This window comes from Desmodus rotundus, chromosome X (assembly GCF_022682495.2).
Source record: "Desmodus rotundus isolate HL8 chromosome X, HLdesRot8A.1, whole genome shotgun sequence".
Classification (NCBI taxonomy): domain Eukaryota; kingdom Metazoa; phylum Chordata; class Mammalia; order Chiroptera; family Phyllostomidae; genus Desmodus; species Desmodus rotundus.
This window is the reverse complement of record NC_071400.1, coordinates 76,560,500-76,583,730: the sequence shown is the minus strand read 5'-3', so window position 1 is coordinate 76,583,730 and position 23,231 is coordinate 76,560,500. Positions and strand designations below refer to the sequence as shown.

The window sequence follows — 23,231 nt, the reverse complement described above, 5'->3', positions numbered from 1 at the left end:
GTCGGTTGCAGTTTTTCAGAAGGTTGTGAACTGTGTCTAACGCGAACGCCGACCAAGGGGCTCTAGGACCCAGAGGCTACGCGCAGGGCCGGTAGCGCCTCGGGAGGCTTTGGGGCCCCGCGCGGGCTGTTGCCGGGTGCGAGTTCGCGACCCGCCGGGGACCCTCACGGCAGAGACGCCGCGGGCACTCTGGCGCGAGGGCGGTGCGCGGCGCGCGTGGGCGTGTCCGATCGGGGCCGCGCTCTCCGCCTCACCGCAGCTGGATAGGTCGCCCCCAGGCTCCGCTCCAGCGCCCGGGCCCCGGGCCCTCGGCGGGCAGCGCACAGCGCGGGAGCCGGCGGGGCCGGGCGAGCCGGTCGACCCTCAGGCCGCTGCCGCTGCCGCTACCGCTACAGTCACCGCGTCCGCCAGCGGTGCGCGCCGCTGACGCGCGGCGATGAAATTCCCGGGCTCCGTGCTGGCGTCCGTGTTCCTGTTCGTGGCCGAGACGATGGCGGCGCTGTACCTGAGCAGTACCTACCGCTCGGGCGGGGACCGCATGTGGCAGTCCCTGACGCTGCTTTTCTCGCTGCTGCCCTGCGCGCTCGTGCAGCTCACGCTCCTCTTCGTGCACCGCGACTTCAGTCGTGACCGGCCGCTCGTGTTGCTGCTGCACCTGCTGCAGCTCGGGCCCCTCTTCAGGTGCGTGCGGGACTACGGGCCCCGGCCGCAGACCACCAACGCTTCCCCAACCCAAGGGGGCGGCCTTCCGGGAGGGACGAGTGGCCGGACCGGGGACCGGGCCCAGGCCGGCCCACCCTGTCAGTCAGCCCAACCGTTACTGTCCCGGGAATGCGACAGTATCCTGGGATAGTGGCAATAAAGCTGGGCGTACGACGTTCCTGTTAGGTTCTTGCCAAGAAATTGCCAACACTCAGTGGAATTTGACTGACAAAAGTGGCAATTTCATGTGGTTCGACGTCCTAAAAATCCAGGCTTTCTCTGCGGTCAGGTGGGCTCTGGCAGGATTGGCTTGTGTCGTGACTAACCCTTGGGAAGTGTGTCCCAAATCACCATTGGAGCAAAAGCGGGGATAGATTGTTTAATTTATTAAACACGTGGAGTTTATTATGTTCCAGGTACTGTTCTGAGCGCTTTACAAATATTAATTTATTCTATTTTCATACATAGCTCTAGAAAGCCACACCTCAGTCTTTTTTTTCTTGTATGTGGAAACATACGGGGTTGTAGAACCGTCTTCCACCCTCGCCTGAGTTACAAACCGAATTGTTGAAGCTGGAACACAAGATGCCATGCAGACAAAAACTTGCGGTGTGTTAAGGAAAGAAAAACTCCAGTGACATTTCTGGAAATTCGTTTTTATTAACACAAAGAGAAATACATGGTAATAAAGTAGGCATTGGCTTATCCAAAGGCCATGAAGAGAGTTTAAAATGTGATGTTTTGATGTCTTTCATCTTTGTAGGAAAAGCAAAACCAGGGGTTTCTATCTGGATTATATATAAAGTAATATTGAACTTGAGAAGTAGGTGAAATTTCATCTGCCAGAAAATTCAGCTATTTTAGCCAGGGACCTGTCCTACCAGGAAGTATCTCCCCCTAAGACCCCCTACCCACCCACACATCCACATACAACACAAAGTCAAGCAGCGAGAGAGGTTTTACAGTGCACTGTAATAAATATTTGCACTTCATATTAAAGACAGCCATTCTAGCTGACACTCAGAATATGGACTTGTGGTTTACACAGTTAGGACAAAGTTGGTGAACAAGTTCTCCAGAAGCTGCAAAATTCTAGAAAGGAAGAGAAACGGGTACATTGGAAGGAAAAAGAAGTTGCTACTGACATCTTGAGGGCAAGGGAAGAGTTGGGGGGAAAAGGAGAGAGAGAGAGCAGGGGAGAGAGAGAGAAAGAGAAGGGGAGAAAGAAGAATTTAAAAACTGCAACCAGGAGCCATTAGTGAGAGAGTTCATCCTCTGTGGCTAAGTAGGCCACAGCATCCTGATTGTGATCCCGCTCATTAAAATCAGTGTGATCTGAATTTGGACAAAGCAGTTATCATTTCTTAACCTCATCTCTGAAAATAAAACTCATTGCTGGTGATGTTTAACTAATGTGCAGGAGAAAAGGGAACTGACATTTCTCAAATGCGTTTGTGCTCAATAGGTTGTAGGTAGTTATATGCCTCAGTTCACTGATTCCTCATCGTGAACTACCCAGATGTAATTGTCCCTATTATAGAGGAGGAAAATGAGACCCTACATCGTGTCCACAAGGCCTCTTAGAAATGGAGTAGAGTGAATTATGTTCCCTATACTCTGTGAAATAAGGCAGAGCAGTGTGGAGTGTATTTTATCAATAGTTCGGTCTTAAGAAAGTTTGGTCATGTTGGCAAAATTTAAAAACACAGCCTAAATAGTCATCCAGATAAATGATAATACCATATCATTTTTGCCATTCAAAATGTTTCTAAATACTAACAGTGACCAAAGACAAAGCTAATGATACAATATTATGTATAAAAACAGGATGGCACTTACAAACGTGAGCTCAAGGAAATATACCAAGTTAGGAGTGGTAATTTCTGGATGGCGGAATTCTGGGAGATTTTAATTTTCTCCTGCAAAATATAGAAAGTGCATAATTTCCTCCTTTATTATATAGTCCTCTACATTTTTCAGTTTAACTTTAACTTTTTAACATAGAAGGGCCAGAGAGGCACCTCAGCTGCCAATAAATAGTTTAACTTTATTGAAGAAAGAAAAAGGTGGATGCTAGGTATATTAAAAAAAATTCAACCCCATGAAAAAATGTATTTCAAAAAAATTCTGAATGAGTCATTGTCTTCTTTCAGGGAACAACAAAATAAACCATGGACAACAAAGCAACAAACAACCCCCTTCTGTCAACAAGGGCTCTGTCATTCTAATGGAGCTGATTTATTTCAAGGAACTATTGGACTCATGAGCTTAGAGTTGAGATGCACAAGATGCAATTCCAAGCCTCTTAGCTTCCAGATGAAAAAAATGAGCAATTTGATGTTGCGTATTAGCAGGACTTAATATGTTATTGGAAGTTCTTCGTGCTGACTGTCTGATTCTATTTTAACTCTTCAGATTTTCCCATAGAATCAGTATTATCTCTCTCTTACAAAGGAGAGTCATGGTGTGTTTCTTTCCCTTCCTGATCGATTAGACTTAGTAATATTTTGGAATTGTTTTTGAAAAATTTAGCTCTGTTTATTTTGGGGTGCATACTAGCTGGCCCAGCACATCATCTTTTCAGATGAGATGCTGCTTTTGAATTTACTCAGTTACATTGCATTATGTTATACTATAATAATTATGGGCTAAGTACTGCAAACTAGGTCCCACTGCTTCTTTCCTCTAGGGAAGTACCGGAGAGCTCCATATTTCATTTATATCAGTCTTATATTTAAAACTAAAGTCGCGGTGTATGCGGTTGTTTACTCACGCATGCTGGGTTTCGATGATAAGAGCACAGAATAATGTCTTGAATTTTTTTTTAAGTTTAAGGACAGTCTTATTGTGAATGATAAGCGATGTTCTGGAAAACCAGAGGGGGGAAAATACATCTTACCACCACCAACAAAATTTGTTTATTATTTTACAATATGTTAATTTTATAAATTAATTAGGAGAAAGAATGAATATAAATGAGTTACTAGTTCGAGTAATTTTTCTTCATTTTATTTACTGGTATAATGAGGAAAAAATGGCACATGAAAATCTGGGTGTATAAATAAAAGCTAAGAAGTTCCAGTAATAGTTTATAGAACATTGCAGAATGATTCGCCATAGTATTTGTCTCTTGTAAACTCTCAAAAGACTTTAAAATAACAATAGCCCAAATTCGAAGAGCATTTTTATTTGCAAAGTGCTTTTACAAACAATAGTTCATTCCGTCCACTGTAAAACCCTGTGAGCTAACTGTCGTTATCTTTTTTTTACAGTTGAGGAATTGAGGCTCAGTGAGAGTATGCAAGTGGCTTTTCAAAGGTCACGTGGCACTTTCTATTTACCCTGTTTGGTTCATAGTGTACCCTCGCTAAGCATATGTGTCTTATGAAAATAACATGGCATATAGGAAATCATAATCAGTATTTCTTTTGAAAACATACTTTGATTAACTACCTTCAAGGTTTTCTGTTAACCAGATTATTTATGCTGACACCAGCATGCATGGTTTCAGCTAAGGAATGAACTCCTTCCACTGTGGTGCTTGAAAATGAGAAAAAGTAATAATAAAAAAAAAGGATCAGCCTGCTGATTATCTACATTAGGGGTTGACAAACTATGCCTCATAGGCCAAAACCCCCCCTCTGTCTGTTTTGTAAATAAAGTTTTATTGGAACAGCCATGCTCATTCATGTATGTGCTGTGTGTGACTGCTTTTGCACTAGTGGCACAGTTGCAATAGAGACCATGACCTGCAAAGGCTAAAATATTTACTTTTTGTAAATACAGAAAAAGTGTGCCAATCCTTGGTCTACATGTTATGGAAAAACTACCTTGAATGATTTTAATGAAAATGAATATATTTAATGTATGGCTATATTTAGACAACCTCTCAAGCAAAAAACAAACAAAGAAACCAGGGTTTGAGTAATTGGATGAGTCTTAGAGAATTCTAATAAGAAATAAAATTTGTTTCTTATCAGTTTCTTTACCAGAAGTGGTAAGTAGTGGAGGTCTTATGGCCTTGCACAAATTAATTAAACATCTATTACTTGTAAAGTTCTGTGCTGAGATAAGTGTATTTAGTTGGGAAAAACAGTGGATAGCTCATTCTGGGACGTTCTTTCATTTCAGTTGGTAGACACTGAAGTGTCATTTCATCTACAATTTTGTAAGTTCTTGTTTAATGCCCCCCGCCAGCATCAAGAGAACTACTTTCTCCTCCGAACCTTCATTTTATTAATTCGTCTTTTAGCATGTGCTGGTGTTTCTTTTGTTTGTTTGTTTAGTCTTTAATTCTAAGGTTGATTTCATTGTTCAGGTAAAACATTTGTTACAAAGAGCAAAAAATACATAAGGACAATTAAAGAAAATAACCCCCCCCCTCTAATTTGACTAAAGAGAACCCTTCTTAACATTTTGTTGTATGTATATCTTTACTAATATTTTTACACAGTAGGCTAGTAAACTGTCTCTCAGAGGGAAAAAAAATCCCTGATTTGCAGTATTTGCTGATTTATGTGATGTAAAATTTCCCTCATGGCCTATTTCAAGCTACCAGTTGTTTAACAACTGGCTGACAAAACTATTGAACAGTATGAGTCAGCTCAAGTACTCCACTGTTTATATGTGTGTGTGTGAGAGATTTGTGTATATTTTATACACATGCAGTTTTCTTTTTTTAAAAAAAGGAATTTTATAAATAAATTCAATTGTAATTTATTCCTTTCACTTACCAAATATAGTAGACATTTTTATATATCAGTAGATACAAGAGGTCTGTCCAGAAGGTATCCATCCATGTCATATGAAAAATAGAGGTATTTATTGAAGAAGATACAAGGTACAAGAAACATTGTCCATAGGACAATGATGCCTCAGTCCCCTTCAAAGTAGGCACCTTGGGACCTCACACAGTTCTCCCAGTCTCCATCAACTCTGTTATATTTTCCTGAATCTCATCTACAGTCTGAAATCTCTTCCCTTTCAAAGGTGATTTTAGTTTTGGGAGAAGCCAGAAGTCACAGGGTGCTATAGGGGCACTGAGTCATCTGGGTGATTTGATGTTTCTCCAAAAAACTCTGTACCAGACGTGATGCATGAGCAGGTGCATCATCGTGATGAAGCTGCTAATGACCAGTTGCCCATAGCTGTGGCCTTCTGAATCATCTGAATAGTATCCGTGGAGGAAGTTTCAAGATTTATGTAGAATTCGAGGCCGATTTGTCGTTCTACTCACTCAGTCATTTTGAATGTGATGGCCACACAGTACTCATGCTCACTCAATGGTGTCTACCACCCCCACTGACTAGTACAGTGAAGTTGTCATTGTTCACACATGCACATTCCAGTCCACTCTCCTTGGCTGCCAGGTTACATCAATATTGAGCAAAGTGGTCTCTTTATATTAACAATGGCTGGACTTTTTCTGGACAGACCTTGTATGTGTATACTGTGAATTTAAAATGACTGGATAATATTTCATTGAATACATATAATATAATTTATTTTATTATTGTTTTATTTGGGGACCTTTAAAGTATTCCCAGAATTTTGCTATTACAAATAATGCCATATTCAAATTCTTGCGCTAGGCTTTCTTAAGTGAGATAATATGTGAGAAATATTTTATAAATAGGAAGCTCTGTATAAATGTTAGTTATATTTATTATTCATTTTTCTTATCATGTATATGTCCCATTTTCCCATTTAGATTGTGATTGCCTCTGAAGGAGACATTGGTATCCAGCTGTCTTTGCTGGATACCAATTCCCCCACAGCACATAGCAAAGTGCATCTCCATTCATCACACATTTAAGAGTGAAGACGATGGTCAGTTTATTCTGTCTTCTAGACCTTGTTGTGGTCAGTGGTCCAACAGTGTGAAGTTTCTAGGCTTCAGACAGTCCTCAGTCATACATAGATTGGAATTTTTCCTCAGAATACATTGAGTTGCATCAGCTGCACTTGTACTCATAACTTGAACTTCATATTTTCAGGTGAACAAATTGGTCCAGGCTGTTTTACATGTCTTAATGTAATATGTTAACATATCTATGACCTCACTGGACAAAATGTAGCAGACAGACCACACACACACACACACTGCTATGTACCTTCTTTATCCCAGGAACAAATGAACAAAAGCGATTATCACAAAATATGTCTAATTTGTACTCACCAGATATAGTCCTGCATTACTTCTTTTACATTGTTTTATTATTTCAAATTATGAATGTATTTTTATTGTCATAGTTGCCTAGGAGTGAGAGTACAAAGTTAGCAATATTAATAAAATAAGTGAAGCCATAAAAACTTCCAGCAGCTTTATAAGATTGTTATTAAAAAGCATGTGCCCTGGTTGGTGTGGCTCAGTGGATTGAGCTCTGGCCTGCCAACCAAAGGGTCACTGGATCGATTTTCCAGTCAGGGCACATGCCTGGGTTGCGGGCCAGGTCTGCAGTAGTGGGTGTGTGAGAGGCAGCCGCACATTGATGTTTCTCTCCCTCCTTTCCCCTCTCTCTAAAAATAAATAAATATTTTTAAAAAACAAGTTTAGGAAAAATGCCCTTTAATAATTTTAAACCTAAGACCATGGGTATTTTTCTTATTCCTAGGAAAAAGAATATTTTCCCCAGCATTTTATTATGAAAACATCTGAACATACAGAAGACAACCTGAAAGAAATGTACAGTGAACATCTAAATACTAACCACCTAGATTCTATAATTAACATTTTATATCACAAATTTCTCCATCCATCTATCAATGCATTAGTACATTTGTGTGTGTGTGACTTCAGAGTAAATCAGACACATCAGTACTCTTCCTCCCTTCAGTATCCATTTCATTACCTGGAAAGGAAACCCAATGTAAAAAGCCAGGTACTCTCTCAGTGTAGAAAGGTAACAGTTTTATGCCCAGGGTAGGCTTGAAATTCCATAAATAAGACATAGCTGGCCGGCCCCCTGCATGTTTGGCTTTAGCCCTCTTCTGTAAGGGCTGTGAGAGCAGAGACATAGGAAACGTGTTGTGGTCTTCCAGGGGAACACTAAATGGCAAACTGCTCTGTGCTGGGGGGTCTCTCAGCCATAGCTGCTGCTTTAACTGAGGAGATTTAGGGTATCTATTGGATGTATAAAATAAATTATATATACACACACACACATATGAGAGAGATACTTTTAGATATAGATATCCATGCATATAAGTGTAAATAGACATGTATGTATGTACGTGGATGAACATATATCCTGTATTATCTCTATAACGATGTGGTAAAATAGGTTTTATCTGTGCTTTATAATTGAGGGAAGTGGCTCAAGGACCGAATGCCTTGTCCAGGGCTGCACAGCTAATTAGTGTCAGGAAGGCAAATTTAATATTTTTCTGTAGCTCTATTTGGTTTCCTTGTCTCAGTGGGCTTTGGTGTCACTTCTCACTTTTGTTCTCACTCAGTTCCATTTGGCCTGCTGGGGGGACTCCAGAGGACTGCACGCTCAAAACTGCTTTTTGGAATGGATGATATTAGAGGAGGGGCTCCAGTCCAGAGCAGCCAAGTCAAGGCTTTGAGAAGCCTAAGGATAAGCAGGGTAACTGAGGAAAGAGAATCCTGTCTGCCTCTTTATCATGTCTTACTGGTTTGTCTCCAGGTGTTTTGAAGTCTTATGTATCTATTGCCAGTCAGGCCACATTGAAGAGCCTTATGTCAGCATCACCAAGAAGCGACAGATGCCAAAAAATGGCTTCTCAGAGGAGATTGAGAAGGAAGTGGGCCAAGCAGAGGGCAAGATGTTCACCCATCGATCTGCGTTCAGTCGGGCATCGGTGATCCAGGCTTTCTTGGGCTCAGCCCCCCAGCTGACCCTGCAGCTATATATAAGCACCTTGCAGCAGACAATCACTGCCGGAAGATGTATGTATATATATTTTTACTTCTGCCTTCATGTGGGGATCAAAATGGGGGGCAAAATATAAAGTTGATTTTATTTTAGGTGAAATTCATTCATATGTGCATTCAATGCTGAGTTTGCATTCCAGTTACTAAGCTCAAAACTTAGTGAGTTAAAACAATAACAGTGTTTATTTGCTTACAAATTTGTGATTTGGGCATGGCTCAAGAGGACACACCTATGCTCTACTGTCCATCAGCTGGCGCGGCTCAAAGATGTGTGGTTAGAATCCATTGAAAGCCCATTTATTCACACTTCTTACGGTTGGTGCTAGCTGTTGCTGGTGGTCTCAGATCTTCTCCATTTCATCTTTCTGTGTGGACCGGTTTGGGCTTCTTCAAGGCATGGTGGCTGTCTTCAAGCATCAGTGTCCTAAGACGGAGAGATGGTCAGGTAGAAGAGTTATCACTTCTTGTGATGCAGCCTTGGGAGTCACGTGACATCACTTCTGCTGTATTGTGTTTGTGGAAGCAGTCATGAATCCTGCTGAAGTTGAAGGGAAGAGGAGGGAAGGAAACTGACTCTTGTTGGGGAAGTGTAGAGTTTTGAAAGTAAGTTCACAGCAGTGACCATTTTGGAAAATACAGTTTGCCGTAGATTGAAAATACAGCTGCCAGGGACCAGGCCTCTTTGGATTTTGCCTCTATCTTTCAGTGATAGTTGTAAACCAGCTGAGATGGTTGGTTGTAATAGCTTCTTTGTGGTAAATGATGGAAGCAAGAGCACTCTTCTGTCGTCTCGCAGTTTGAATACGTATCTTAGCTTTTAAATGAACAGTTCTCTAACCTTTGGGCTACTCTCACATTATCAAATTAAGGGCAGGTTTTGGTTAAGCCAGATTTCAAAAAAAAACAAAAACAAAAACAAACCTATGTGCATGGACACAGTGAAAAACCTTCATATGTGGAGAGGAGATAGCCCCTTTCAAATGTAAATATTATGGGTAAATGAAAACTAGATATTCTGATAAATTTTACTATATAGATAAGCAAAAATGAGCTTAAAAGCCTTAAGCTACAAAATTCATATTTAAGGTAATATCAAAATTAGAATTTGAAAAGTAAATCACTTTTATTAATTTCATTGCCCTTAATATTATCCTCTTTCTGCCTATATTCCAGGCTGGATGGTAAAATGTCTTAATTTATGGCTGGGTCACAGGGTATTTGCATATCACAACTGTCTCCCTCATCCCGGACCTTAAGTTGAAGTCTTGATCCTTGGTGGGTTAATATTTAGGTGAAAATGACTTCCACAGCTACAGAAAAAATAGTAGGTGCTCAATAAATACCACAGCATCTTTGTTTTCTAAGGACTCATTAGTGGAATCACCATTAATCGAGGCGAGTTCGCTGTATGCCATGCTATCCTTTTTCCAGTTCATTGTTTTTCCATGTGGCGGGCAGAGACACAGCGAGAGACCAGATGTGGTAATAGTCTGTTTGATTTTTACAAGTAGACCCAATTTTTTCTAAATGAAGATTATCTTATAGTTCAGAGGTCAGCAAGCAACAGCCCATGGACCCAACTGAGAGCACTGCTTGTTTTTATAAATAAATTTTTTTCTTTTTTCAATATACTTTATTGATTATGCTATTACAGTTGTCCCACTTTCCCCCCTTCACTCCCCTCCACCCTGCACACCCCCTCCTGCCCACATTCCCCTCTATAGTTCATGTCCATGGGTCATACATGTAAGTTCTTTGGCTTCTACATTTCCTACACTATTCTTAACCTCCCCCTGACTATTTTCTACCTATCGTTTATGCTACTTATTCTCTGTACCTTTCCCCCCTCTCTCCCCCTCCCACTCCCCTATTGACAACCCTCCATGTGATCTCCATCTCTATGGTTCTGTTCCTGTTCTAGTTGTTTGCCTAGTCTGCTCTTGTTTTTGTTTTAGGTGTGGTCGTTAATAACTGTGAGTTTGCTGTCATTTTTACTGTTCCTATTTTTGATCTTCTTTTTCTTAGGTAACTCCCTTTAACATTTCATATAATAAGGGCTTGGTGATGATGAACTTCTTTAACTTGACCTTATCTGAGAAGCACTTTATCTTCCCTTCCATTCTAAATGATAGCTTTGCTGGATACAGTAATCTTGGATGTAGGTCCTTGCCTTTCATGACTTGGAATACTTCTTGCCAGTCCCTTCTTGCCTGTAAGGTCTCTTTGGAGAAATCAGCTGACAGTCTTATGGGAAGTCCTTTGTAGGTAACTGTGTCCTTTTCTCTTGCTGCTTCTAAGATTGTCTCCTTCTGTTTCATCTTGGTGAATGTAACTATGATGTGCCTTGGTGTGTTCCTCCCTGGGTTCAGCTTCTTTGGGACTCTCTGAGCTTCCTGGACTTCCTGGAAGTCTATTTCCTTTGCCAGATGAGGGAAGTTCTCCATTATTTGTTCAAATAAGTTTTCCATTTTTTGTTCTTCCTCTTCTCCTTCTGGCACCCCTATAATTTGGATGTTGGAACGTTTCAAGATGTCCTGGAGGTTGCTAAGCCTCTCCTCATTTTTCTGCATTCTTGTTTCTTCATTCTTTTCTGGTTGGATGTTTGTTTCTTCCTTCTGGTCCACACCATTGATTTGAGTCCCAGTTTCCTTCGCATCACTGTTGGTTCCCTGTACATTTTCCTTTGTTTCTCTTAGCATAGGCTTCATTTTTTCATCTGGTTTTTGAACAGATTCTGCCAATTCTGTGAGCGTCTTGATAGCCAGTGTTTTGAACTGTGCATCCGATAGGTTGGCTATCTCTTCCTCGCTTAGTTGTATTTTTTCTGGAGCTTTGAAGTGTTCTGTTATTTGGGCCTTTTTTTTTTTTTTTTTTTTTTTTTTTTGTCTTGGCGCGGCTGTTACTTAAAGGAGCGGAACCTTAGGTGTTCACGGGGGCGGGGCTGCGCTGTGACGCTGTACGTGGGGGAGGGGCCGAGTGGGAGCAATGGCGCCCGCTCCCCTCTCCACCGGATTTCAGTCTTTCACTCCGCTACCCACAATCAAACTGGGCCCCTCTGGTGCTGGTTCCTGAGTGGGTGGGCCTGTGCACACTCTAGGCCCCCGTGGGTCTCTCCAACGACCTCTCCTGTGAGGCTGGGAGTCTCTCCTGCTGCTGCCCAACCCCCACAGGCGTTTTCAATCAGAGGTTTGAGGCTTTATTTCCCCGCGCTAGAGCCCTGGGCCGCGCAGCTCACTTTGCTCTCCACCATCTGCGCATGAATGTGGGGCTGCGGGGTGCCACCCGCCGCTCTGCCTGCCCCGCTCTCCGCCACCCCGAGTCCGGCCCTCTCGGTTTATCTGTGCACGAATGTGGGGTCGCAGGGTCTGCTAGTGGTCAGACTGCCTGCCCTGTTGGTCCCACACTCCACCAGTCTTGGCCCCGCCACGGCAACTCGAGTCCTCTCTGCCCCGGCTGCCCGTCTCCACCCCTCCCACCGGTCTGGATGAATGTTTATTTTTTATTTCCCTGGTGTCGGACCTCCTTGCCGTTTGACCCTCTGTCAGCTCTGGTTGTGCGAGGAGGTGCAGTGTGTCTACCTACGCCGCCATCTTTGTTCTCATATCCTTGGATTTTGATCTTGTTTCTTGGCATGCCATGTTATTTTTCATTAAATATCAGATGTTCGGCCCTGGCTGGATGAGCCAGTTGGTTGGAGCATTGTCCCACACACCAAAAAGGTTGCAGTTTTGATTCCCAGTCAGGGCACATAACTAGGTTGTGAGTTTGATCCCTGGTTGGGTCACACACAGGAGGCAACAGATTGATGTTTTTCTCACACACCTGTCTCTGTCTGTCTCTCCTTCTCTCTCTAAAGTCAATAAACATATCCTCAGGTGAGGATATTTTTTTAAATCTTAAATAAACAAATGTCAGATGAGTGTATTAAAAATGGAGATAATTTGGGTGAGTTATCTTTCTCCTGGAAGATATTACTACTTTTGTTTATGACAGGTAATTAGATTAGATAGAGATCAACTTGACTCATTCACAACTGGAGTTGGTTGAAATTTGTACTTCCGTTTTTGGGAGGGCTTATCTATTTCCAGTCACCCTTACTCCCAATGTTTTGACGTTTATGGTCCCACTAGAAAGTTTTCGCTGTATACCAGGACCATTACAGGGCCAGAATGTTAACATACCCACCAGCTTTGAGAGACTGCTAAATGCGGTGTTTGGATTCTTAGTCTCTTACTACTCACTATCATATAGGCAAATGTCTTGAAGGGAAAAGCAGCTTTAAAATTTTCTCTTGGGACTTTTACTGTCTGAGATCTTGGTGCCATAAGCATTCACTGCTTTCTGATGCCATTGAACAGGTGTTTGTGCAGTTGTTCTTAGCAGAAACAATTGAACCAAAACAAACTAATCTACTCTTGCCAGAATGGAAATCTTCGTTTTCTTCTTTGATGCATTTTGGGCATTAAAAATCATGAGAAGTTTGCCCCTGGCTGGTGTGGCTCAGGGGATTGAGTGCTGGCCTGCAAACCAAAGGGTTGCTGGTTCAATTCTCAGTCAGGACACATGCCTGGGTTGCAGGGCAGGTCCCTAGTGGGGGTGGGAAGTGCGGCGAGAGGCAACCACACATTGGTGTTTCTCTTTCTCTCTCTCTCTTCATCCCCCTCCCTCTAAAAATAAGAAATAAAATCTTTAAAAAATGAAAAAGTCATGAGAAGTTTGAATTGTACTAACTTTTTAAAAAAGTTAAATGTTCACTGGAATACCAGTTCAAAAGAACCCATGCACCCCAATGTTCATAGCAGCACAATTTACAATAGCCAAGTGCTGGAAGCAACCTAAGCGCCCATCAGTAAATGAGTGGATCACAAACTGTGGTACATTTACATGGTGGACTACTACACAGCAGAAAGAAATAAGGAGCTCCTACCCTTTGTGACAGCATGGATGGAACTGGAGAGCATCATGCTAAGTGAAATAAGCCGGTGGTGAAAGACAAATACCATATGATCTCACCTATAAGTGGAACCTAATCAACAAAACAAAGAAGCAAGCAAAATACAACCAGAGACGTTAAAATAAAGAACAAACTGACAGTAACTAGAGAGGAGTGGGGAGAAGGATAGTGGGGGGAAGTAGGGGAGGGGCCATCAAGGAACATGTATAAAGGACACATGGGTAAAGCCAAAGGGGGTAGGTTCGAGGGTGGGAGGCAGGGATGGGTGGCATGAGGGGGCATGGTGGGGTAAAAATGGAGACAACTGAACTTGAACAACAATTTTTTAAAATGAAAAAAATAATATCCCTAGATTTAAAAAAAAAGTTCAGTGTTCATTGATGGCTGTGGGAGAGGCTAGTATATTGTTCTGAAATTAGACTATGCAGATCTTGCCTTTGAATTATGGAAAACTTTTTGAGATATATATGGGGGCAATGTGAAACCTAATATGAGTTTTTGTGATAGTTATGAACCATAAGCAGCTAAGGAAGATACATAAATGGCCAATAAACACATGAAAAGATGCTTGACATCATTAGTTATCAGGAAGATGTAATCAAAATTACAATGAGATACTATTTCATACCCACTAGGATGGCTAGAATCAAAAAGTTAATAAAAATTCAAGTTAATAATAAATAAACACTGATGAGGATGTGGAGAAATTGGAACCCTCATGCACTGATGGTTGTACTGTAAATTGATGTAGTCACTTTGGAAAACAGTCTGGCATTTCCTCAGACAATTAAACATGAAGTTACCATATGACCTAGCAATTGTACTCATATAGACCCAAGAAAAATGAAAACATATTTGTAAGAAATGTTCATAGCAGTACTGTTCACAATAGCCATACAGTGTAAATATTGCAAATTTTCATCAAGTGATGAGTGGCTAAACAAATGTTGTATATCTACAATTATAATATTATTTAACCATAAAAAAATGAAGGACTGGTACATGCTACAATGTAGATGAACTTTGAAAACATTATGCTAAGTGAAAGAGTCCAGTCACAAAAGATCACATATGATAGGGAAATCTATAGGGACAGGAAGTAGATTAGTGGTTGCTTAGGACTGGGTGGGGAAGTGGGGAAATATAGTTAAGAGTATAGGGTTTCTTTCTGAAGTGATAAAAATGTACTAAAATTGACTACTCTTTCAGGATTGCTTTGGCTATTTCTGGTTGTTTGTGGCTATATACAAACTATAGTGGGTTTTGGTTTTATTTCTATGAAAAATGCCATTGGTATTTTGATAGGGATTACATTGAATCCATAGATTTCTTTAGGTAATATGACCATATTAACAATGTTAATTATTCCAGTCCATGACCGCAGAATATCTTTCCATTTTTTTGTGTCTTTAGTTTCTTTCAACAGTGTCTTCTAGTTTTCATTGTACAGGTCTTTTACCTCCTTTGTTAAGTTTATTCCAGGTATTTTATTCTTTTTGTTGTCATTGTAAATGGGATTTTCTTCATTTCTCTTTCTGATAGTTCATTGTTAGTATACAGGAATTCAATAGATTTTTGTATATTAATTTTGTATCCTGCAAATTTATTGTATTCATTTATTATTTCCAATAGTTTTTCTAGTGAAATCTTTATGGTTTTCTATATATAAAAGTATGTTATCCACAAACAGTGACAACTCTATTTCTTCCTTTCCAATTTGAATGCCTTTTCTTTCTTTTTCTTTTCTTTCTTTTCTTTTTTTTCTTTTTTTGGCCTCATTGTTCTGGCTAGGACCTCCAGTATTATGCTGAATAAAAGTGTCAAGAGTGGGCATCCTTGTCTTATTTCTGGTCTTAGAGGGAAAGCTTTAAGTTTATTAACATTGAGTATGATGCTAGCTGTGGGTTTGTCTTTTTAAATTTTTTATTGTTATTCAATTACAGTTGTGTGCCTTTTCTCCCCATCCCTCCACCCCACCCCAGCCAAACCCCCCTCCCTCCCCCACCCTCCCCCTTGATTTTGTCTATGTGTCCTTTATAGTAGTTCCTGTGTGGGTTTGTCTTATATGGCCTTTATTATATTGAGGTACTTTCCTTTCATGCCCATTTTTATTGAGAGTTTGATCACAAATGGATATTGTATCTTGTCAGATGCATTTTCTGCATCTTTTGTGATTATCATATAATTTTATCCTTTTTTGTTAATATAGTATATCAAGTCGATTGATTTCTAGATGTTGAACCATCCTTGTATCCTTGAAATGAATCCTACTTGTCTGTGGTGTATGATCCTTTTAATGTATTGTTGTATTCAATTTGCTAGTATTTCGTTGAGGATTTTTACATTGATGTTCATCAGAGATAGTAGCCTGTAATTTTCTTTTTGGGGATATCCTTTCCTAGTTTTGGTATGAGGGTAATATTGGCCTTGTAAAATGAGTTAGGAAGCATTCCCTCATCTTCAATTCTTTGGAAGGGTTTGAGAAGGATAGGTATTACATCTTTGAATTAGAATTTACCAGTGAAACTGTCTCGTCCTAAACTTTTGTTTTCTGGAGGTTTTTTATTGCTGTTTCAATATCCTTATTCAAGTTTTCAAATTCTTCATGATTCAGCCTAAGAAGGTTGTATGCCTGTAAGAATTTGTCCATTTCCTCTAGGTTGTTCAATATGGTGGCATGTCACCTTTCATAGTGTTCTTTTATAACCCACTGTATTTCTTTGGTATCTTCTATAACTTCTCTTTCATTTCTGATTTACTACAAAAGTATAGTAATAAAAACAGTATAGCATAATATATGGGACATAGAAAAGCAGTCCTAACTGGGAAATTCATAGCATTACAGGCCTGTCTCAAGAAACAAGAAAAGTCTCAAACAATCTAACTTTATACTTGAAGGAACTTGAAGAAGAACAGCAAACAAAGCCCAAAGTGAGTAGAAGGAAGGAAATAATGAAGAGCAGAGCAGAAATAAATGAAATAGAGTTAAAACAGCAATACAAAAGATAAATTAGTCTAATAGCTGATTATTTGAAAAGATAAACAAGGTTAACAAACCTATAACCAGACTCATCAAGAAAAAATGGAGAAGACCCAGATAAATAAAATCAGAAATTAAAGAGAAGTAACAACTGACATTACAGAAATACAAAGGATTGTAAGAAAATATTACAAACAACTATATGCCCAAAATTGGATGATCTGGAAGAAATGGATAGATTCCTAGAAACAATCTTCCAAAACTAAATCAGGAAGAATCAGATAATCTGAATAGACAGATTACAGCTAGTGAAATTGAAGCAAACTCAAGAGAGACTCATAGAGAACAGGCTGACAGCTGCCAGGAGGATTGCTTGTTGGGGTGCCTGTGGAGGGATTGAGCAAAAAAGAGAATAAACTCATGGACACGGACAACAGTGTGGTGATTACCAGGGGGAGGTAGAGTGAGGGCAGTTGGAGGAGGGTTTAGGGGGAATAAATGGTGATGGGCAGAGACTTGACATGGGGTGATGAACACACAATACAATATACAGATGAAGTATTGTAGAATTGTGCGCCTGAAACCTGTATAATTTAGCCTGTATAATTTTATTAACCATTGTCACCCCCAATACATTTAATAAAAAGGAAAAATAATTTGGAGTTAAAGTACCATAAATATAACAATATAAATACTGTATGTGTATGAATACATAATTTACACTTTAATTATTTACACTTAACTCATATTCTGCATCTGAAGTATTTTTTTCTGGTCAAATCTGGATTTGTCCATAGACAGATCGACATTCTATTTTAGCATTAAAACACGTTTAAAAGTAAGTTTAGAGATTTTACAAAGATATGCCTTTCTCTGCTATTGTACTTGAAAAATATAAGGACTAAAAGAAAAGGATTCAATACTAGATTCTTAGGGTACAGAAATTTGTAAGCACACGTAGAAAAACATTTCACCAACATGTACTGCTTTATAATATTTCACTGAATTAACCTCTCCAGAAAAATGACTCAGTCCAGTTACTTCTCGGTCTACTCTTGTGATAGTATTTGTCTTTTTTTTTCACATTTTTTAATTGTTATTCAAGTACAGTTGTCTCCATTTCCCCCCCATTACTCCCCCAAATCTTTTAAATTTGATTAATAGACAATGGTCTTTCCAGTCAATGATATTAATAATTTAAACCAGTGCCAAAGACTATGAGAAAATTTGATGAGTAAGATTGAGCTTCTCCCAGGGAAATAAGTACCAAGGCTTCAGAGTTTTTATGCCCACCAAATATGGATATTTTTCCATTGATTCAGAACTTAAATAAGATTCAAACCCTTTAATTCCCATTCATTTAAACTTATACATTTAGGAAGAGACAGTTATGTTACAACGACATTGCATTTTAAGAAGCAGGCATGCAAAGTGTTAGGTCAATATTACAGGTAAGAAAACAGAACCCAGAGAGATTGCCATTTCCCCAGTGTAGCCTGGCAATATAAGACTAAAACCAGAGCTAGATTCTTGGTTTTTAACTCCAAGCCCTGCCTCCTGTTCCTCCTTGCTCCAGTATTTGGAGTTGGTGGCAGCATGTGTTAAATGATTATATATTTTTTTTGACCACACAGTTTGTACTCATGAGTTGGCAGCACATTTCTTAGGTAGTAGAATTCATAGTAAACAGTGTCATGCTCTCAAACACAGTACCATGCTCCATTTAAATGAGCCATAGCTTGTCCTGCTGCTTTGTATAAACTGTATAAACCCATTAGCCATGTCATTTTAAGAAATAAAACTACTTTGAGTTGAGACTTCTTGAAACACTGAGATCTTTCAGCCCAAGGTAGATTGACTCACAGTAACAGTGAGGTTCTCATTTCTTTAGCAATCTGCAGAATTTGGGACTATAACTAAAGATTAAAGGAAAGTGAGCATTCTGTAGTCAGTATATAAATATAAAAGATCCTGCACATAAAGAAGAACTCACTGAGAAATTTATTATTCAGCCCCTTCTGTTTGTGTACCTATTGCTGGTATATGTTGAGATCAAGAAAAAATATCAGACCTTGTCACTCTTGACTCCTCAGAAACTTATAAGCCAATTGAGGAAACAAAACACACCATGTAAAGTACCCTATATGTTCAGGCAGAGCAACATGGGGTCAGGAAGGTGTTTTAGTTTGAGTTGACTCTGAAGCAGACCCCGAGACGAGGATTTGAGGCCATGCATTTTTGGTGGAAGGTGGAAGGACCATGGGAGAAGGGAAAGGAAACAGGGAAGGGAAGGCAGCCAGTAAAGGGAGCGTTACTAGATAGCATCACCATGGGTGACTAGCAAGTAATCCTATGAGAAAATACTGGTAAAGGGTATAGAACATATACCTCACAGTTATTATACTCAGAGGGTGGGGGAGCTAACGTAGTGATGAGGACTCTTCCAGAACTGTCCAGCACCTTGCCAGAGCAGTCTTCTACAGCCCTGGAAAATGCCCTCAGGCACAGTGCACAGAAACTGACAGGTGGAAGTCAGCTTGTGCACATAAAACAGAAGTGTCCAAGGAATATGGATAGTGGACTGCCATAGTATGATTCTCTTTTTAAAAAATTGATTTTAGAGACAGAGGAAGGGAGAGAGAGAGGGAGAGAGAGAGAGGAAGAGAAACATCCATTTGTTGTTCCACTGATTTATGCATTCATTGGTTCATTCTTGTATGTGCCCTGACCTGCAGTCAACCCACAACCTTAGCATATGGGAATGACACTCTAACCAACTGAGCTATCTGGCCAGGGCTTATCGTAGTAGGATTCGTGGTGGAGGTGAGACTTGACAGTGCTCTTTCTCATCTCTCCCCAGGTGTTTGCATGTTGCTATCCCTGTTGTCCATTGTGTATGGAGCCTTGCGCTGCAACATCCTAGCCATCAAGATCAAGTATGATGAATACGATGTCAAAGTGAAGCCTCTGGCCTATGTCTGCATCTTCCTCTGGAGGAGCTTTGAAATTGCTACTCGAGTCATTGTCCTGGTCCTCTTTACCTCCGTTCTGAAGGCCTGGGTGGTGCTCGTCATATTCATCAACTTCTTCAGCTTCTTCCTGTACCCCTGGATCCTCTTCTGGTGCAGTGGCTCCCCATTCCCTGAGAACATTGAGAAGGCCCTCAGTCGAGTGGGCACCACCATCGTCCTATGTTTCCTCACCTTCCTTTATGCCGGTATCAACATGTTCTGCTGGTCAGCTGTGCAGTTGAAAATCAACAGTCCCGACCTTATCAGCAAGTCCCAGAACTGGTACCGGCTCCTGGTGTACTACATGCTGAGATTCATTGAGAACGCCTTCCTCCTCCTTATGTGGTATATATTCAAGACCGACATCTATATGTATGTGTGTGCGCCTCTGTTGATTTTGAAGTTGCTCATTGGGTACTGCACAGCCATTCTATTCATGCTGATATTCTACCAGTTTTTCCATCCTTGCAAAAAGCTCTTTTCCTCCAGTGTTTCTGAAAGTTTTCAGCGGTGGCTGAGGTGTATTTGCTGTCAGTGCCGGTGGCAGAAATCCTCAACATCTGTAGGAAAGACAGATGTAAGGTCATCTGGAGACAGAGATGAGACACCTTCTAGCAGTAAAATAAGTTCTATGCCCAGCCAGATCTTGAATGCTGATGAGCTCTGCTCTGCTTAATGGAACCTGAGTCACTTGGGGCAAAAACATTGTTTTCTGGGTGCATTGCTGCTCATGATACAAGTGATGAGTCCTGCACAGGTAACAAAGCAGGAAGTTAGTTTCAACTCCTTGTGAGTTGCTTCCCTTTAGAGAGCTCTTTGGTGTGTGGGAACGTGGAGAGAAGCCAGGGAAACGTCTGAGTGTTAGAGGAGCAGTCTAAGGCACCACCATTCACAGTTGACTGTTCTCCCAGGCATTACTGGCCTTTCCACTGACAAAGTACCCATGATATCTGAGTTGAGCTGGTTAGATCTGTCAGGTGGAATGAGGACAGGGGCTTTCTTGTTTTCTAGTTTTCTGGATTTCTGATCCGGGTAGACTAATATTTTATTGTCACCAAGCATAGTTTTCACCCAAGAGCTGGCTTGGTGATCAGAGAAGTTTACTGGGGTTTTGCCATTGGCAACATCATTACTGTCAGAATTTTCAGAGAGAGCTATTCAAGTTTGGTTTTTGAATAGAGAGGTGTTCCATTTTCATTTCATTAGGACTCTTTTTAGATAATCAACTCTAGGCACCTTGGTTTGCTATATGTAATAGATTTAAAAGTCTAGATTTGGAGACTTTATACCCAAAGATCCATGGATACAAAATTGAATTCTAAATTTGGTTATGGGAGCCCTAGAATTTTAGGAAAATTGTGTGTTCCTTCAATATGTTGAAGAAGTTCTGGAAAAAGAGGATCATTAAAAAATCAAAATGATGTAGGCTTTTGGTAAGCAGAATTCTTAAGTTCTTTGGAAGGTTGAAAATGTGAAGCTTAAACCTTTTCGAGGTTCAGTCCTGTCCTACAATTCTGGGAAATTTCTAGTACAATTTGCTAGGATTTACCTCCTTAATAGAGAAGAAAATAAAATTTATAGTCTTTACTGTGCTTCATCCATGCCTGTTAGGAAAATTGCAGACAATAGTTACTTTGGTTAACTTAAGTTTTTTTTTTTTCTAGAAAATTCCACAGAAATCTTTCACCTAGTGTGGGTATAAAAGACATTTCATTTTTTATTAGTTGAAGGAAAAATGTTTATCTCCTCCCACCAAGTGAGATATTGTCCTCAGAAACTTTTAAATTATAGAAAGTGATGAAATGACTAGAAGATACTTGTCTTTAACTGAATGCATTTTGATTTGGTGTGATTATGAGTTAATTTGTACAAGATCTCCAATTTTATTCTTCTACATCCTTCTATCTTCAGTACACTTTCTGAACCCTATTTGTTTCATAAAAGGACTGTGTAGCATATCCTCAATAGTCTTAGAAAAATGCCTGGATTTAGTGCCATTATTTCTACCATAAGCAACTTGATAATGAAATACCTAGAAGCAGGTGACCTGTCACCAACTAGGCTGGACATTGCATGTCTGTCGGAGTTGACAGTCTAAATACTTGGCTGAACTTTCTGGCCCATCCAGTTTCTAACAGCTAGTCTGTGAGCCAACAGGTTAAAAATGGTGAGTTTGAGCAGGAGTAGTAGTCAGAATTAGACAGGGATGGAGAGACTGGTACTTCCCAGCCTTGGTTTGGAAGACTATTTCAAGAACCATTATGAAATCTGAGTCTTCAAATACATTTTAAATTACTTTAATGTAGAAAATAGGTAAGCATTTTGAGTGACCTCAAATCAAACTAACATTGATGACCTGTCAGATTTCCAAAGCTCAAGTATAAGCCACTTATATAAGGGCAAAGAGGTTTGGTAACTAAATGGGATATTTTGTCATCTTTAACCCTTGATATACAGATACCTTTGCTTTGGGACCATGTGTGTCCATTCACTTTGGAAGAGAAAAAACACTGCTTTTTTTCTGCATGGTGAAAAGTTAAGTCATGGTGAACTAAGAATTTTTGTTTTAAAATGTTTTAGATTATATCTCTGAAATAGTAAAACTATAGTACAGACTGCAGATCTGCGTTGCCCTAAAGACAAACAAACCAGCAAATTCCCTTACATGTTGAGAGTTAAAATGTGGTTTTCAGTTAGAACTTCAATTTTTAAAACTCTCAGAACTTTATCTAATTAATTATATGCCACCATAACTTGTCATGCCTAATTGAATTACTATCATTTGGCTCGATGGAAGTCATGTATTTTCTTAAAATATATTGAAATAAGATCATCAGACATGTTTAAACTTTCTCTCTTCATTACTGGAGACAGTGTGGTATAGAGATTGGCATCTCCCTGTCAAGCCCTTCAAGTTACTTAACAGCTCTATGCCTCAGTTTCCCCACCCACCAAATTGGAATGATTTGAAGTTTTATTTGCCCAGCCTACCTCACAAGGTTGTCAGGAAGATCAAATTAAATTATAGTGTGAAAATGCTTTGAAAATATTTTTCAAGTGCCATGTATGTTGAAGGAGTTATTATTATAGTTATTCAAATTGATAAACAGGTTATTGTTACTTTTTTACTGTTAGAAAAGAAACAAGTAGGATCATCCACATGAGTGTGGAGTAAATACATTGGCCTTTGGCCTTATGGAAGGGCAAGTGTAAGTTGTCTTTACTTTTGGAGAAAACTCAGCCTTTGCCCTTCTCTTAACGTTATTTGCTTACAAAAATTCGCACCGAAACCCACAGTTCTTGGAGCGAAAAGACCCACTGCAGTCTGAGAAACTGCTTTTGATGGCAGATGAGTTTATGATTTTTGTATCTGTCATCGTTCATAAAGGACATAGCAGCATGTTTGGGTCATTTACAACTCAAATGCCTGAGATCCTGCTAGACTTTTGCTGAATGTGGGTTTAATCTTTTCAGCCTTGTAAATGGGAAACAAACAAATTGATTGTCAAGTGAAGCATTTTTTTTTTGGAAACCACCTTGGAAAATTACTGCTATGTTTATGAGTGTATGTGTCAGTACTTCTCAGCCAGTAAATTGTGGATGTGAGTTTTTGCAGGCTGATGCTCTACAGCCATTGATGCTAATATTGTTTATGTTTCTTCACATAATAAATTAATTTTTGAAATA

General features: G+C 39.9%; 1 protein-coding gene across 1 annotated transcript; it reads left to right on the top strand.

Moving 5' to 3' along the window:
- The first annotated feature begins 128 nt into the window (after positions 1–128).
- On the top strand, positions 129–23,231 carry XK (X-linked Kx blood group antigen, Kell and VPS13A binding protein). The gene is made up of 3 exons (XM_024557565.3): positions 129–681; positions 8,352–8,614; positions 19,394–23,231. Exons 1-3 carry the CDS (start codon positions 437–439, stop codon positions 20,218–20,220), a joined length of 1,335 nt encoding a protein of 444 aa, XP_024413333.1. The 5' UTR covers positions 129–436; the 3' UTR covers positions 20,221–23,231.

What these genes read in the sequence shown, in the direction of transcription:
- XK (XM_024557565.3), top strand. Translation starts at nt 437, where the DNA reads ATGAAATTCCCGGGCTCCGTGCTGGCGTCCGTGTTCCTGTTCGTGGCC. An exon ending in CAGCTCGGGCCCCTCTTCAG is followed by an intron (nt 682 to 8,351) that starts GTGCGTGCGGGA and finishes GTTTGTCTCCAG; the next exon opens with GTGTTTTGAAGTCTTATGTA. An exon ending in GACAATCACTGCCGGAAGAT is followed by an intron (nt 8,615 to 19,393) that starts GTATGTATATAT and finishes ATCTCTCCCCAG; the next exon opens with GTGTTTGCATGTTGCTATCC.